The sequence below is a fragment of the Choristoneura fumiferana genome, chromosome 15, assembly GCF_025370935.1.
Source record: "Choristoneura fumiferana chromosome 15, NRCan_CFum_1, whole genome shotgun sequence".
NCBI lineage: Eukaryota > Metazoa > Arthropoda > Insecta > Lepidoptera > Tortricidae > Choristoneura > Choristoneura fumiferana.
In genome coordinates, this window is record NC_133486.1 from 6,080,294 (window position 1) to 6,099,004 (window position 18,711).

The following is an 18,711-nucleotide window of genomic DNA, read 5'->3' on the forward strand; positions in this document are numbered from 1 at the left end:
AATACAATACAATAACTCTTAATGTTTTATTACGAACTCGACCAGTAATCTCAATCATGACTCACCGCGGTTTGTTTTTATGATGCTGTGAATTGGATTGTTTGAGTTACATTTTAATGTGACGCCTCCTCAGTCTAGTAATTCCGATGTCTAGATATCGCCACTACTTTTAAAAAAGCTCGTATCTCAAAATAGATAATTTTTCTTAGTGAACTTTATGAACATTACGTCAAGGTTCAATTTTGTTGACATATTGATTTTAGATCTGAGATTTTTTCAAAGTAGTGACGATATACTGAGCGGCAATAAATCTGGCCCTCAAATGTATGCAGAATCGGTAATTTTGTATGAAGGCTGGGCCAAATTTTGTGCCGCTGAGTATAGTATTAAACCTACTCGTACACTACTATACTTCGTTTTATTCACTGGTTACATAGTTATGAAATTTGGCACAGTTTATAATGCAACGTCAATAAAGATCGGGATGCAATTTTTGAGAATTCAGAGATTAATTTAGTAAAAATCCCGAAATTTCAATTCAACTGCCAGATCTAATGGTTTACACGTACGAAGCCAGCGTAAGGCTCCGTTTCCACCAGAGATGTGCAAGGACGTGTTGAGAGGAATCTGTCTGTCATGAACCAATAGAAACGCAAATGAAGCGTATAACGTACGTATTCTTGCTCCGTCGAGATGTTTCCACTAGAGATGCGCTGAGTGAGGATAGGTAAATGAAGCGTTTTTATTGGTTCATGACAAACACATTCCTCTCAACACATCTGGTGAAAACGCAGCCTTAAGTCTAGTAAGGTAATAATCAGACGGTGACTGGTCCCATTGATCCATAACACTAACCTTAGCTTATGTAACCATATAAAAATAGTCGCCAACTTGTACTTAACGTTGGATTGTTACTTGTCACTTAAGGCAACGCGGTTTCCCATCGTCTGTCGAATCATAAATGTATGTAAAGAGACAAAAAAACCGTTCTCAGAACTATAAGTGAGTAACAAAAACTGTTTGTTTTTATAGCGATTTTTAGTGACCTTTAAATATTCTCTCGAATGATTTTATAAGAGGAAATGAGATGATTTTGAGGATAAGAGGGGACGAGTGTCTTTTGACTGTTTTGCGATGACCGTTGGTGAATTCGATGGTAAGTACTACCAGCTAAATGACTGGCGTTTGCATGTTATAAAACAATAAGTTCGATAGGACGTGTCTGTCTATTTGAAAGTTCGACTCTAGTGACATATTTATTTGATAGAAAGTTGTTTAAAAATTAAAAACTGATATACCCTTATTTGGCTAACCGTACCTACAGTACTAGGTATAGTGGTGTACACCGCCGAAATGGCTATGGCTACATATTTTATAGTTATAAACAAGAAGAGTAGTAACAAATGCCGAGAAACTGAGGTTATCCTAGATTTGTATTCTAAGGACCACGACTTTCTTTTTTTACAGGAAAACAAAGGAGGACTTTCTGTTTTCGTCTGAACATATTTTTTTGGTCTATTTGGCAAACTATTTTTGGCTGAAAGCACTATCTCAAAAAAAATTAAGTACCTATGCTACAGCAACTTGGTTATTTCTCGTGTTGCAGAAAGAAGCAGTGGTGTGGTACTAACAATTCGATTCCCCCTTGTTGCCTAGATTTTGCTTCTGATGTCAGGGATGATACCTAAGTATGGCCGAAGTTTGTGTGTGGACTAGTTCCGAGGTGTTGGACCTGAAGGCAAGTTAAAATACAAAGAAATCCAACCGAATAAATTGAATTTAATGAAGGCTTTTGACTGGGTAGTTTTAGTAAAGTAAATATTAGGGTGCGCTCACGCCTGCTTTCGTTTTTGACAATGTTACGTGCTACAGATTACATGCTAATTCTGTACTGAATACTGTCTACATATTCCGCAGACAACACATAGGAAGCCTGTACCTACAGCATTATTACAGTAATGACCGTCCATTATCTCCGGTGTGTGGACGCGGATGATTATTGTAAAGGAGGGTCGAGGGTTATTATAAAGAGTACGTGTTTGCATATCGAAAAGCTAAGGTCATCGTTCTACGCACAAGTACGACTTATTTAGAAATTATCCGCGCATCTGACTATTTAGGCTATTACAATGAACCCTTTCTAGCATTTTGCGGATAATGTATGGCGCACCGTTCCGTACCATTCACGTAAGGAAATATAAAATAATACTTTCCAAAAATTTGCAATTTCTGAAAGGAAAAATCTAAGTCGAAAGAAAAAATAGACCCAAGTGGGAGCCCTGAGGGACTCTCGAGACAGAACGTTTCGTTTTTAGATGACCAACCACCAGCAACATCATTATGTGATCTTTTACGCAAGTATTATGCAATTTATTTGTATAAACCTCCACTAACATTGCAGCGATACAACTTTTGGAGAAGAACTGAATGATTGACTTTGTCAAACGCGCTACTGAAATCTGTGTTCATGGCGGCCACATATAAACGTCCTTATCGACCTTCAGACACAGGTGGGAGACGAAAAGTCCGTGCATGATGATGAATGTAATTGAGAGCTGGGGCATGATGTGCGAAACAGCAAAGAAGATAGTAGTATACACAATTATGGGCATACCTAGTATACTTGAAGATGATAGACTGATAGTAAGTAGTATATGCGCTACTCGCACTTCTTATAGTGTTTACGTACGTAGAATCGGTAGCAGCACACGCGTGAACGCTCGCGGGGGATTTTTATCGTTTCTGAGGTATTCTTTGCCTCCACAAGTGTAGAGATACTTGCGAAGGCTTAATGTTATATGTCCGCACTCACTTATATTGAGGCGGTGCAGAAAATAAAATCGTCACATATCGACCTTATAGTTAGTGATATAAAGGTGTATAGATATTTTTGACGTCTTGTGTTAATATTTAATGACCTTGACTGTAATTGTGATAATGTGATTATTCGATTTTCATTTCCATTACTCCATGTATAGGTAGTGGCATATGGTAAATGATTACGCACACAGCTACAACAAAAAGAACTGATTTCATAAAAGGAGAATGAATGAAATGAATGAGTTAATGTAAAAAATCCTGCGGTCATTACATGACATATTCCGTGCGTGACGTGACTTCAACTCTGGTAGCACTACCTATACGCTACCGCATACATACGCCTATGAGCGCCCAGAATAAATAATTGTATGGCCATAAAATACCACTTAACCATCTTAGTCATTGCTCGTTCTCCGCTAACTTCAAAATTTTGCAATAAAGCGTCGCTCCTACCTTTAGGGGGTCCAAAAAGGACGACGTCCATGGCTTTCAGGGCCAATTTCTGCTTGTGAATAGGATCCTTGATACCAAGGACGTTGCTTAAGTACTGCATGTTGTTTACTGCCAACCTGCACGAAATTAAATAGACTGTTACAAATTGAATAAGTATACTAATAAAGAATAACATTTGGCAAGTTTGACTGAAAAATTAGGTCGTCAAAATTTGGTTGATTTCAGCATTTGGTCAAAGCTCAAACTAAAGTACTACTCAAGTAGTATTGTAATTTGTACGCTATTGTAGCTAGTTATAGGAAAAAATGGCTAGTACTGAAAATGTTGGCAAGTAACTAGGTAAAAGTTACCTAATGTTCAATAAAACAATGATATCTATCACATAAAAATAAATAACGTCATCCTCTTACACACACGCTTCTTATTTTCAATATTAAAAACTTCCTCTCACTGAATAATATGGGTGGTACGGTCACCAGCAGTAATATCTGCCACAGCGGAGCGTGCAAAAATATCTGACACGTCCTTCCGGCCCTAGAAGTAAGGTTGTATCAGATATTTATGCACGCTTATTGTGTCAGATATTGGTGCTGGTGACTGTACGTGGTACTGTATCACTTTACAGGTGGCAACAATAAGTTTAATCTGTCATCTCCCAGGATAACAGGATCAAAGGAATTTGGGCACAAATTTGTGCCTCTGGGAGAGGACAGGTTAAACATGTTAAGTGAGCAAGGTAGTAAAGTGGCGAGTTGCTAACAATTTACCATAACTTAGTTCGCAGTCTGCGAAACAGCTCTTTGCAAAACAGTTGCCATGATCTGTTGCTCAGTGAAAAAGTGCAGGAGCGTAAATATAAACAAAGTGCATTTGTATATTTTTATCCGTCCTGCATTATGATATGATTCTGAGCAACATACAATAATATTACTCATGAATGGTAACACTGATGTCAAAGACATATTGTAGTTGTAGACTTTTTAAGGAAACCTCATATTTTCATGTTAAACTGGACCAAAATATCATCCAAGAGTGGTAAAAAATTAACAATTTAAACTACGAAGTCGTAATGAGTAGTAGAAAATTACAGCTCTGCTGTTTTCCCCAGCATGCTTGCCGAACTACACACAAATACAAAATACAAAGATATATGTCATAGAAATGCTTACCCAGCTTAAGGTATACAGAGGAATGTGTTTGTCATGAACCAATAGAATCGCTTCATTAACCTATCCTCGCTCAGCACAGCTCTAGTAGAAACAGCTTAGCGGAGCGAGGACAGGTAAAGGTAAGGACAAACACATTTATGGTGGAAACACCACCTTACAATCTCAACGTCACAAGAGGGTAAATTTATCTTTGCAGCTGGATTTATGGTTAAAGTCAAGATTAAGGATGTAAAATTAAATATTATCTATGAACTATAACCAAAATATTATTACCTAGGTAGCGTAGCTCCAGTCACTTTGTGCTGGAGAAAAACAGATCTGTACTGCGGCAGATCCACTGACTGCGTCAGCCATTCCACCGTCTGCTCTGCCGTCCAATTGTGCACCTGAAAAGTAAGATGTTTTAATAATCAAGACAATTAAGAAAATTTATTAAAGTACAAGGTTTCCATTCACTAAAATGATTGTATTAGAAACGTTCCTGTTCCATAAATAGGTAGGTAGCCTACTTCTACCGCTCAAATCAGGGGGGGCTACTACGAAATTCGAAAATCGAAGTTAGCATCGTACTATCCTCTCACTCTGGTATTAAATAATATAAGCGTCAGCGGAACGGCAAGACATGAACTTCGATTTTCAAATTTCGTAGTAGCCTCCCAGGACCGGCCCGTCACATACATACAAAGCATGGTATGTGACAAACAATATATATAGATATTCCTTCACGCTAAAACCGCTGGACGAATTGAGATGAAATTTGTTATGGGGATACCTGGACGTCTGGAATAATACATAAATAGGTTACTTTTAATCCCGATATACCCATGAGATCAATGCAAAATCCCAAAATCATAACAATTAAGTCTTACAGACTTAAAATTTTCTACGGGTATTCGCCATGCAACGTAAATGAAGAACACGATATAATTTTTACGAATTTCCATGGAAATTTAGCAAAATCTCGCGACTTCAATTCAACTGCCAAGTCATGGTTCATGAAAAAGCTACGGGCTAGTGGCAAAATAAATTATCGTCGATTATTTCAACGAAGGAATAGTTTGAATGGAACGGAATTCATACCTCTGATCTGAGCCATGCTTCCCACAGCTCCTTGACCGATATGTGCATATCATCGTTGTGATGAAAGGCGCGCTGCCGCTTCTCATACCCGCTGTCGTATTGGAGCTCTTCGCGGAGGAACTGGAATCAAAGGATTACAGCATTAGTAATGCCAGTGGTCAAACTACCGAACCTAGTTCAATTTCAAAGGGAGCGGCTCTAGCGAAATTCGTGCGGTGATTGTGGTGTCAAAATGTTAAGCTAGCTCCACACTGCTGGCGTAATTGAACGAGGTTAGGCGAATACGATAGTGTGGAGAGGCACTTCGTCCACCTCGGTCGGTACTTCAATCAACTTTCCAAGGTTACAATTACAACTCGTGAGGCTACACGCCATTCGATTTTACGAGGATGGAGATGGGCATGTACAATGCAGAAGGTATAGAGGTATACGGCGTTTTTCTGCCACGTTCAGAGAGTAGATAGATACTGCATAGTTGTATACCACCATAGTCAGGAACAGGCCATGTGATAAAGTCAGCGACGAACAAATGGACCAGGAATGTCACACTTTGGTACCCCAGGGACGTCAAAAGTACTCATAAATCATCATCACATCAACCGTAGGACATAGTCCACTGTTGGACATAGGCCTCCCCCTAGTTGCTTCGATTGGAAGCGGCCTGCATCCACCGTGAGCCTGCTGCTATAACCAGGTCATCCGTCCATTTCGTTGGTGGACGTCCTACGTTGTGCTTGCCAATCCGGGGTCTCCATTCGAGAAGTTTTCGGCCCAACGGCTGTTATCCGTGCTATATGTATGGACCGCCCAGTGCCACTTCAATGAACTAAAGGAACTGAACATGAGGAAGGCAATGCAAAAGGTGGGATGACCTTCCTAAAGTATATCGTAGACAGTGAGGCAAAGGAAAATCTAGATAACATAATAGAGTTGCCTTACATCATCACTCTCGCTGAGATCCACGTTGCCATTGGCGTCATCGTCAAGCTGATTGTGCAGCTGAGTGATCGCCTCCAAGCCGGCACGGTCCTGGAGGCACCCTGGCTCGTTGTGGCAGGCCTCCACTAGGACTGGAAGATGAAACAAGACTCATTAGGGAGTGCGAGGAACCTAAAAGTACCAAAGGAGGAAGTACCAAACCGTTGCAGAAAGTTTGTTCATTTGTTCCTGCGGAATTGAGAAGTAACACGAGTAGAGGTAATGCGAAGGCTAGACGTGCAATAATTACTGTGACCCATCAATATAATCCATGCTGACGGCTTTCAATCTTACTTTATAAATACTCATATTCGTCAATATACCTACGCTAGACCATCGTGTCAGTCAACACTATAATGTGTTGATAAATAACTGTAGATCTCAATTTTTATTGTAGGTACTTACTTCTATTCTATTTAGAATCTGCCTTACGACAGATCTGTCTCTTTAGAGTGTAGCATTTATTTTACAGTTGATGATAATATAGGGGTCAATTGCATCCATGCAAGGCATTTGAATAAATATGTGACTAAATTAATTGGATAAAAATTACATTGGCGTGGCTATATAATAATAACCGTCAGGTCATAACGCTTAATTAAATGTAGATTGTATTTAAGTAGGTACAGAACCAAGAGAAGAAGAGACTTTTAAGAAGATAAGAATATCCACAGAAGGCTTCACAATACAAGCAAAAGAAAAAGTGTTAAAATAAAAATTCTAGGAAAATAAATAAACAACTTCTCAGGCATTCAATTGTCAATATTGACAAGTTCACAAACAATCAATGAATATAAATAATTTAACGATCAAGCTTTAACATTTTATGAATACTGAAATGACTGAAAAATCGGTAGGTTTAATTGTATACCTAAACCAATTACAAAATAATAAACATAAGAATAATAATAAGGTTTAATTATAAACCTAAGCAAAAACAAACTATAAATATGATAATCTAACAAACAATAAAGAATTGTCTGGTTTTAAAGGTAGTTTTGCATCAATCAAACCAAAGTAACAAACAAAATGTATAAACACACAAGTAACGTGACTATTTGCCGTAGTCCTTAACATGAGATAATTAACCAAATTAAGTTACATTCTAGACTAGATGTTCCAAAAATTTGGTTTATAATCTGAACTAGGTTAATGAACAAAATCATAAGGTTAGGCTAAACATGATAACAGAAATGGTATGCTGCTATATAAATGCTGATATAAAAGCTAACAAATAGTGTATGATGGCGCATATAATCTAGCAATTTGTATTAAAGGTATTTTTATGGAAAAGGATAGACAACAATGATAAGCATAGATACCTGCGACAACAAAAACCTTCTAGATGCACAGGAATTGTGTTGAATATTGAATACCAGTGATACCTAGTGATAACTCATGTGCCAGTAATTTCTCCGGACATTTACTCTCAACGTTGAGACACAGTAGGTAGTGCAAGGTCGGCACAGGTTTAGAGATGGTATCAACGATCCGGAAGAACCTGGGGCCGTATTGTCTAACGCCCGGGTGCTCAATATTGCATTCACCATCTCTTTAGATAGAAGATAGATAGAAACTTGAATCTTCATAACAAAATAACATGGCTCTATACACGTTTTCGATAAAAACAAAGAAATAAACGTTAAGGAGAAAAAACATGTTAGCAATCTTGTCATGTGTCTTTCTATTCTTCCCTCTTCCGATAATAAAGCCCTGGTTCTACCACCCGCAAAAGCAAGAAAAAGAAGAAAGTATCGGAAGCATTGTTCGTGGTTTTAATACATATTAATATAACCAGGACATGATATTGTTGAAGAACTATTGAAAAGGATGCATTATATTCCTATATCTCCTCACAGACGTCAGTTCGACTGTAAAATATTTTTTACTAAAGACGTGGATTCGTTTATTGACGGGGTCTTACGGAAAGATGTCGTATCCTTACAGCAGATTTGAATGCGTCTCTGAGCTCTGGTGGTAGGCTTCGGCCGTGGCCACTCCTATAACTAAGCTATACTATACATCGATATATATGTACTAACGTATAAGTCAATGATACTATATCACTAAGCGAGTTTATATCGTGTCTCAGCAAACCAAATTCATTCATCAGCTCTATCATTTTCGTGTCTTATTGTTTCAAATTATCTTAAACAGAAAATGAAAGTGAAGGTCTTTCTTGGCTCTGTATTCTCATACATAATCTTGGCACTAGATGAGAGGCAGATTCCGAGGACAGACCTACTTATGGTCATTCGATAACGAATGAAACAAAAGAAAACATTCATACTTCACTCTTCCTATGTTCACCTTCGTAATTTGAGAAGTAATGACGATGACGACCAAATTCCAAATAGTTTCGAAGTGAAGAGCATTTCAAAAATACCCCGTTTAATAGATTCGTCAAATGTATTTTTGATGTTGTCAGGTTTAATGTATACACGATGAGCCAATGAAAATGTTGATACGTCCAACGGTTTACACTGGGATTGTAGGTGCCGTAAAAACAAAATAATGCTTACTGAACACGTGTACAGATGTACAGTTCGTTTGCTGAAACAGTTTAGTGGGCACCTCAAACATAGTCGCCTGTCACTTTTGCGTCGTCGACGATGCATGGCAGGAGACGATTGTATTTTGCGACGATGGTTTTCGAGAGGGCGATCCGTGGCAACATGATAATGCTGACGATGATTCTACTTTAATCTTAATATGTAGAAAGAGTAGTCATACAATAGTCACTATTGATGAGAAGAAAGGAGTAAATATAAAGAGTGTTTCATAATTCTCACAATGTTTGATGAGTAACTCGTTAGCGTGGGTGGTTTATCAGAGGTCAAACTCTGCTATCGTATAATTAATTATCATAAAATGAACTAGGTATGTCTCCTGTCCAGAGAATTTGTGAAAAAAAAAAGCTAGAAGCTTTATTGTCTAACGCACTTGGAATCACAATCGTTTTCACCATTTTTTTCTGTCACAAGGTATTGGATGAAGATTGAAAGAGATAGTGAATGCAATCATGAGCGCCTGTACGTTAGGCAATACGGCCCCTGATATTGTGGTGTTTAACAAAGTTGAACTACGTCTTTCAGCCAGCTAAGTGAAGCACTACGAGAAATGGTCATGGATATGCCAGAGTGGTTTCATTCACATACCCCGAATAAAAATTGCTGGTAGGGCCTTAGGAGTATATCTGTGCGTGAAGAAGGAATATTCTAGTACTTTCCGTTAAAAATGTGCTATCCGTGTCGCTTTTATCACCGACTAAAGCGCGACCAGCAATTTTAACACAAAATATAATTTCAACAGTGTTTAATTCGTTTCGTCTGTTGACAAGCTTGTAAAACGCATACACTCAAACAAAAAGGATGACAGGTTTTTACCGATTCAACTAGGTAACCTTTTATTTACATTGGATAAACGGATAAACGCTAAAGCGGTAGACACGATCTCTATTGCATCTACGAATGTTTTAAGTTTAAAGGAGAAAACTAAAGCGGTAAGGTCAATAATGCAGGGTCAGAATGCTATTATAGGTAAGTAATTACCTATAGGAATCTGCGTTTTATAACCGTAGAGATATTCTGAAAAAGAAGAACCAGTTAAAGTCAAAGATTAAGAGGCTGTGATGATCTTGTGCTAGGCCTTCACTCTCTGTGAGAGACTTATGATTAGTCTCGCTCTGAAGAAGTACTTACACGCACACACACACAAACATCACGCCTGTATTCCCAAATGGGGTAGGCAGAGCACACGAAACGTTACCGCTTCGTAGCCAAGCCACTTTTAGCAATTTTGGTTTTAAGTTTCACAAAAACGGTAGAATAGTGACAGGTTGCTAGCCTGTCGCCTACGGTATACCTTAACCTATATCCTTAGTCGCCTCTTACGACATCTACAGAAGAAATGGAGAGGTGTAATTCTAACCCGACATCACACGGCCTGAAGAAGTACAGTCAAGGGCAAAGATATCGACACGGCCTAAGTTGCAAAAATATGTATACACGACTTTATGCACTTAACATTAAGGCCGACGATACATATTTTTGCAACTTTGGCCGTGTCGATATCTTTACCCTTGATTGTACTTATAGGAACATAAATATTTTGACAGATTTAGACCTGCCCTAATCACCAATAATGAACACTATTTTGAAGCGTATCGTATTAATTACTGTAGGTACATTTAAAACATGGTGCGTTTCTTGTCTCGCCTCTAACAGTCTGCACTACAATCGGCTGAGTCGCAGCGCGTATTGAGGTTCGAACGGATTGGATCCCGCAAAATAGCGTTTGGATTTGAAGACACGGTTGCTTTGCCCCGCACCGTATTGCATAGAGTTGTCCTGCGTAGTTATACGTCCGAGTTTTTCACTGGTTATTATGTCGTCTTTAAAGATGGAAGGTGTTCCTCGGAACTACTCCAGCCAGAAAATGATTATTTAAGGTATTGTTCTTGTATTAATGGATAGCAAAACATTCTAAAATGGTTGATGTCGGTGGGTAAATCGTCTCTCGATTCGTATTCTTAACTTCAAAATTAACTTTAAATATGAAGGTTACTCGTAACAAAGAAAGTCATGATGATCATACGTTATTCATGCACCAAGGTTAATATAATATTAAGGAAATTATTGTGTACAAGTTAAGAGGTAAATAAAGGCTAGAAAAGAGGACCTCTACGAGGAAGGAAACGGGTACACGGTTGGCTTGATACTGATGGCAACAATACAAAAAAAATAGCTTATGTGTATTCGTAAATTTTATGATCATGAATTGAAAATACCTAAATTATCTTTAAAAATGCATCATAGTATATTTAAGTACAGTAAAGTGCAAAAATAACTATCTATTCGAACCACTCAAAAATATTTTCCTACAGCGTTATTGCGTCAGAATAAGAGTCTAAGAGTCTGTGGTACTTATTTTTGAAACTTTGAATAAATTCATATTTTTACATTTGAATGTACATCATATTGTTATGAGACTTTCTAAAACTACGCTTATGTTCAGTAATGTAAACAAGTTGTCGACGACCCGGATGACCGAATAAGATTAGGGAACTGACTACGAAGCTCGGCCCGTTGGTCAAGGTACATTCTTAGATAGGTGTACGAAAAACACAATATCTGTTCTAGACATGCCCCGGGCTGCGCAATCAGCAAAGACAGGCTGCATAGCTCTTGGCCCCATTACCCTAAAGTGGCCCAGGCCCTTGATATGTTAAAGACGGCTTTGGATTTAGATCTTAATCTTTAATATGAATTTATGTTTGTCCGTTGCTTACTTTCCATAGTTTGTTGGTGGTATGAATTCGTACAAGGTTCGATCACTACCACCATATTATTCGTCAATCTTGCCGACAAGCAGCAGTAGCTCTTCCCGGAGTAAGACAGCCGATTAAATGATTGCCGATTTTTACATGACGCAAATTAAGATCAAGATCAAAAGACACATATCGGCATACCTCGGTCATGTGCTTAAGTACGGGACGGAGAAAAGTTCCAGCAGCTGATAATAGACCTTCAATAGTTCGAGAGGCACATCAAAAATATATTTACAAAAAGTATTAGACCCCTATATAGGCTAACGCATCGACAATCCTCTCAAGAGACCCACTAGCACCACTAACACCTACTCATTTTGATAAAAAATTAATACTAATATTGGCAAATAATCTCATAACATTTGCTATTAAAGTCCTTTAACGTCGCTCATAATTTAAACATCTCGCCCAATTCTAAATTAAAACTCAGACAGGCACTGATAGTATCTTTCAACCGGAAAAGAGTCTAAAATAAACCACCCATATTACTAATTTTGACTGTAATGAATGAGAGGGATTTTGAACGACAATTGGAAAATTAATCATTGTTACGGAATCGTGCCAAATCGTTAATTCAATCAAATGTTTTGTTGGAGTGGATTATACAATGTATAGATCTCTATACAGTTGTGTGACCTACTGTGAAGCTTTTTCTCAATAATACCATACAACGTGTCTCTATACTCTCTGGACAAGAGGGCGGGAGAGGGTAGAACCAGGGTACCAGTGAATGCCTAGGAAATGCACCTAGCATAAACTATCATATTAATATATCATAACTGCGAAACTTTGTGAGAGTGACTGTGTGTCATGTTTATGTATATTTGTTATTCTTTCACGCTAAAAGCCAGCGGATTTAGTTCAAATTTGGCACAGAGCTAGTTTATAAACTGATTTAACACGCGTATACTTTTATCCTTAGGAGACGAAGTCACGGCCACAACCCACAACAGTTGGTTGACTTTAGACATACTTTATTATGAAAAGGTTTCGATTAAGCTCACGACGATTTCAATCCCCTAGTCCAAACTATTGACCTATTTCAACAATTATCCAACGAAATTTAGCTGCCCCCTTGCCAGCATCTTTGCCTAATCTAATATTTGCGAAGAAATCATGAAAACTTATCACCGCGACGTGTCTGTAAGACTTAAATAACTTAGGCATAGGAAGCCAGACCAAATACGCAAAGCGCTCTAATTGCTAAACCTACTTCACTTGAATAAATATTTATGCATGTTGCGTTTCTAAACGCCACTTATTGTACATAGATATTAGCATATGTCAGGTAGAGGCTGTTGCTAGTGGAGATATTAGTGGGACTTTTATCAACGAACGACCTTTTCACAGGGTCATAATGGATAGTGTCGGGATAATATCCTGAGTGTCATTGCTTGTGTTAACTGAAAATAAAGTACGTATTAATATTACACAGTTATTAATAGCTACTACTATTGCATAGTTTCTGCGGGGTAGTGACAAACAAGAGCGGGCAACAGCTGGAAAGACCATAACTAACATCACGTGGTTAATGAACAGTGGACACCTCCATAAAATAGGTACGTGATGGATGATGGAAAGGAGGGAGTATCGAAAACAACATAGCGAAAAACGAGGGTGTTTATATCCTTTTTTTTATATCTGTCGAAATCAAATGTTTTCTAAAACTCGTAAATTTATACTTGTATATTTTCAAACCTCTTGGTTAGCAAACCAAGATGTGAAAAAATTAAATGTGCACTCATCTTTTTAAGTATATTTTACAAAAACCGTGGGAACCCAAACATACCTCGAAGGTACCTAGCTCCCGCGCCGTCAGAATTATGACATTTAGCAAGTAGATAAAGAGGTCTCACGACAGAAATACTCAAAGAAGTTCAATAGTCATTATAAGTTGGTTTCTCACAGAAATACTATGAATTGCAAAACTTGTTTTTTCCTTGCTTTTAAAGCACGAAACTGTTAGAGCAGAATTGACTCGCACTTCGCCAAGTTTTGTTCATAGCTCATCGTTTTGGAAATATAAATAAGTACATCTCTAATTCTGTGAATTTGGGATTTCTGGAACGACTCTTAGGGTTTAAAAATGAGACAAAGCGGTTCGAGAAAAGACAGGAAGTGCCCCTCCTTATTTTATGTTAATCTTGGCACGAACACTACCGTGCCCCCAGATAAAGATCAGAGGCCTTTTTTGTCTAACTTTTATTTGTTCTTTCTGTCACACCGCAAAAGACGTGGGTAGAAAGAGATGGTAGATAGGATCGCGAACGTCAGCGCCTTAAGGTGCTTCAACATGCAGTGGCTCGTCGCTTGATTGCAGCGATAAATCTGGTCACGAGACCCCATTTTGAAAGTGATTTTGAATTTCCCGTCCGTGACTCAAAAAAGTAGCGTCAAGTCGCCGCGTCGAGCAGCAGCGATACGATGGCTTCTTGCAGGATTGATCTTGGCCTTGGAGCTGATATCTTAATCTCATTTAGTAGCAGTCGTGGCAGTTGTACAAATAAAAGAAATTGGAGTGAATGAAAAAATAAATAACAGTGTTTTTAACGTTTTAAACTTTCGTGATTTTCACTCATAGTCAAAATACCACGCACAGGACTTAACACGATACATATCTACTCGCATTGTAGTAGACGAGTCTACTTTTGACCACGGCCACTATAATGCTGCCGAATCTTCGAGGTAAATATTACTCGTGTGTGTTATCGTTCGTAATAAGTCCTGTGCGTGGTATTTTGACTATGAGTGAAAATCACGAAAGTCTAAAACAGTGTTTTTGCCGAAATTGAAGGTTTTTATTTGCAGCGATAAAGCAACATTTTCAGCTTTATCGCTATATGTCACGTGACCAGATTTGTCACTGGAAACGAGCGTCGAGCGATTTCATGTGGCCGCGACATTACGGCCACAGTTTTCAAATAAAATTCGTTAGCTAGCTCTCAGCGGTGACGTTTCTTCATTGTGTACGAGTATATTGAGTACATCCGTGCCAGCGGCTGACATCTGTTACAATGTTGTCATGCCATATGGCTAATAGGATGCGCCTGCGATGATCCTTGAAGACCGTCATCACATGAATTAACGTAGAAAAGAGTGATTCCACGGGTGTTATTTTATTATTATTGTTTCTCACAAAAATCCAAGAAATCATTTATTTGCTACTAATATTATTTCTTCGCAGGTATGTGCATTGTGCAGGTCCATTTATTGTAGAAAAACTGCCTACGATAAAACAACTTATCTATACTTTAAAAAGAATTTAATTTACACCAGGTGAGATAGGGCCTGATAGGGGTCAATCACGGTCAGGTTTAAGTTATGTAAAAAAATACAATAAAATCTCTGTCTTCTAAAAGTCCTTCCACTCTTGAAACAGTGGTCGTTGTCGTCGAATGAAGATTGGTGGCAAACCTTCATGAAGACGCTCTGAGAAATATAGTGTGGTGGTTGGTGGTTTGATTTGTTCCTGATTCGTCATATTCCTAATTGGTCGTATTCCTAATTCGACACTTTCCTAACTGGTCATATTCCTGATTCGTCATATTCCATACTCGTCATACCATGTACTCGTCATGCCTGCACAAAATTAATTATTTAGTCGGTTAGCTTAAGGTTATTTTTTTTTATGACCACCCAGAACCGATTCGGGGCACTTATTACATCGGTTCTGGGTGGTCATAAAAAAGATATTCTAACCAAACCGACTGTAAGCACGTGTTCGTAATTTCATTTGACTATACAATGACGAGTTAAGAATATGACGAATCAGGAATATGACGATTTAGGAATATGACCAGTTAGGAAAGTGTCGAATCAGGAATATGACCAATTAGGAATATGATGAAGCAGGAACGAATCGGTGGTTTTTCCCTATTTGTTACAGAGTGTGGTGTGGTGGTGTGCTACAGAGAGCACGGCTGTCCACTCTCACATCAGACCTCTTAGTCATTTTTTGCGACACCCACGGGAAGAAATGGGTGCCTTCTTATTCTAAAACGGGGCACGGCAAGGCAAAAAACCGAATGCATCTAAAATCAATTCTCTAAAGTGCAGTACGATACGGTAGTCCATTAGTAATTAGAGATAAGCATTGTGATGTACTTACTAGTAATACATTACAATCTATTACACGAGCCCGGTTGATACGAGTAGCAACAAATAAAAAACAAATGCCTGCGCGCATCTCGCCACAATCATTTAACTCCCGTTTTATTGAGTTCAATTGTTATGCCGCAACGCAAGCTACTTGAATCAAACTCATTGAAAGCAATAGCATAAACACGCGCTGGAGATTTGTCACGGTTTAGTACATACATATCGACACATAGTGATTGTGTGGTAAGTATACAGAATGTTACGAGGTTCATTTGATTAGAGTACGAGAGATAGAGCCAAACCATTTTCAGTGTAAGGAAAGTACTAAAGCTAAAAACTTTTTCACGACACTGCTGGAAAATGTGGCCATAGAAAACCTAAATCCAGTACACAAAACTGCCGATATATGTACATTTAACAGCTGACTCATTTATGGCTCGCAAAACACGTCAACAATGTAACAAATCATGGTAATAGGTCGTATCAATATATGTATTTCATAGTAAGATACGACTTTTTAGAATATATTTCAAAATTTCATTCCCGGCGTGCTGAAACGACAATCGGACCAATCTAAAGTAATCGACTGCTGCATGTGAAATTAAATTGACCAGTGAGAATGCGTCATTCACGACTTTTATGAGGTGTTTTTTTTCTTAACCGCATAATATGCACAAAATCCTTTAATTTTTTTAAGTATGAAATAACGCCACAGCATCGCAGCAGGTCGAACATGACGAGGGTGACGTTTTGATTTTTTAAATATGTGGTTGCGTAGTCCGTACTCGGCATTAAGAACGGGCTCGTTTAAAAAAAATATGACACAAAAGAAAAACTAAAATCGGCGGGAGAAACGCAGTCTGAATTTTTGTTGTTTGTTTTGTAATAAATGTTTTTTATACCCTCGCAGTGGTCGTGAAAAGCACAATGTTTTAGTCTCGGCCTAAAGTGCAATAGATGAACTCGTATTATCGAAGGACTCCCCTTAGAGTCGGCCTGTAAACTAACTCGTTCATCTATATTGCTTACTTTTCTTTCAGCCTGTACACCAATGTACTATACAATGGCACCACAATCGTGAATGGGCATAGAATTGATGTCTCACTTTTTATATTTTATTTCCAAAGGTAAAAATAAAGATACGTGTAACTAATTTTCTTATTTAAATGAACAGTTTATATTATCAAATAATAAATATAGTTATGACTATGTTAATGACGCCATTATATGCGGGTTTGTTAAAGATAACAATAACGTGCTCTCGAATACAACCAAGTACACATTTAGCAATTATTTAAATGGCAACACCGAATTAGCATACTAAGTAAATACCTAAATGAGGTACACTCCAAATTGCCAGGACACGTTCCACTCCAGAAGCATTGATGGAAATGAGACAGAATAATGTTATTTTATTATGGAGCCGCAAAGATGTGTAGAAAAAACAGTAGCTATTTCAGAAGTGAAAAATGCTCAACTCACGAGTATTATAAAGTGGTTTTTAACCCCCGACGCAAAAACAGGAGTTTTATAAGTTTTTTCCTGATAATCATCATCATCATATAGCTGACGATTTCTGTTAATTACACACACAAACCTAATATGGCAGCGGAACGAATGAAAACATTGTAAGCATAATCGTCAGATCAATTTCCAAACCTTATTAGGTGTTCTCAAATAACGTTAAGTTCTATAAGAGTCTTGTCATGAAAATTAGTGACTCAACAAGCGTAGAGACTACATTAAGGTCGCTTAACGGCGATCTTTATAGTCTAAAATACCCATTGTGTTAGCCAAGACTCAACAGAAGCCTAGACTCAAACAAAACAAAGAGCAATGCACTGCAGGATACCGATTCTGGGTAAAAGAAATCGAATTTCAATTGTAAATGTCAGTTCAAATGTTTTTCGTAGTCTCAGGAACTTCCGGTCAAGATTTTCCTATTTCCATGTACAAAAATGGTTAATACATGAAATAATCTTGCAATCGGACACATTTAATAAGTTCAGACTGGTGGAAGGTTCAATTACGTAAGTTATTATTTCTTGCCGCGAACTGTTTTTCAAGAGCCACTTAGTAAATATTAAAGTCGTATTCATACAATAGCTGTTCTGCATACTAGTACAATGAGAGGTTTACAATACAGCAATTTATCTGTCTTCGGTGCTAGCAGAGCTATGGTCATTTATTTATATTGTTTGGTACAGTTACCAGCACCAATATCTGACACAACAAAGTGTGCATTAATATCTGATACGACTAAATATTTCTAGCGCCGGTAGGACGTGTCAGATATTTTTGCACGCTCCGCTGTGGCCGATATTAATGCAGGTGACTGTACAATGGTATAACGGACATGTGCGTTCAAAGCCCTATTTAAAAATAGCTGCTAAAAATACGCCTACAATTTGGTCTCAAATAATATGAAGTGAAAAGGACGTTTTAAAATAAGCACGCAAACATGACACTGAGAGAGAGACATTGGCTTATCGAAAGACAACAGGGAAAGCTGTTACGGCAAGTTTTAAAGGAAATAACGAGGATATTGCGACAAAAGATAAGCTCTTGAATTTAAACAGGCTTATTAAAGTACACCTATCCGTCTGTCTTAGTAATGGCATTGGGTTGTGGGGAAACGCCAAACAGCGACGTGGCTTAACTTGAAAGATGACTTGGACAATTTTACTTAAAGATCGTATGTATAGTGGTACGATACTGATACTGACACAAACTGATAGTAATGTAAAACAGTTATTATAAACAATTTTTTACACATCCATCCCA

The 18,711-nt window shown here is 38.0% G+C and overlaps 1 protein-coding gene across 5 annotated transcripts in view; it reads right to left on the reverse strand.

The window, feature by feature from the left end:
• The window catches only part of LOC141435756 (stromal interaction molecule homolog), a 60,426-nt gene that overhangs the window by 34,037 nt on the left and 7,678 nt on the right, over nt 1-18,711 (reverse strand). For 3 of the 5 annotated variants that reach the window (XM_074098549.1, XM_074098548.1, XM_074098547.1), the window contains exons 2-6: nt 10,052-10,087; nt 6,462-6,592; nt 5,523-5,642; nt 4,716-4,828; nt 3,274-3,389 (exon numbers count right to left, since the gene is read on the reverse strand). In XM_074098549.1, coding sequence (XP_073954650.1) covers nt 3,274-3,389; nt 4,716-4,828; nt 5,523-5,642; nt 6,462-6,592; nt 10,052-10,087 — 516 coding nt within the window. The remainder of the gene's footprint in view (nt 1-3,273; nt 3,390-4,715; nt 4,829-5,522; nt 5,643-6,461; nt 6,593-10,051; nt 10,088-18,711) is intronic. The other 2 variants (XM_074098550.1, XM_074098551.1) reach the window with 1 other exon arrangement.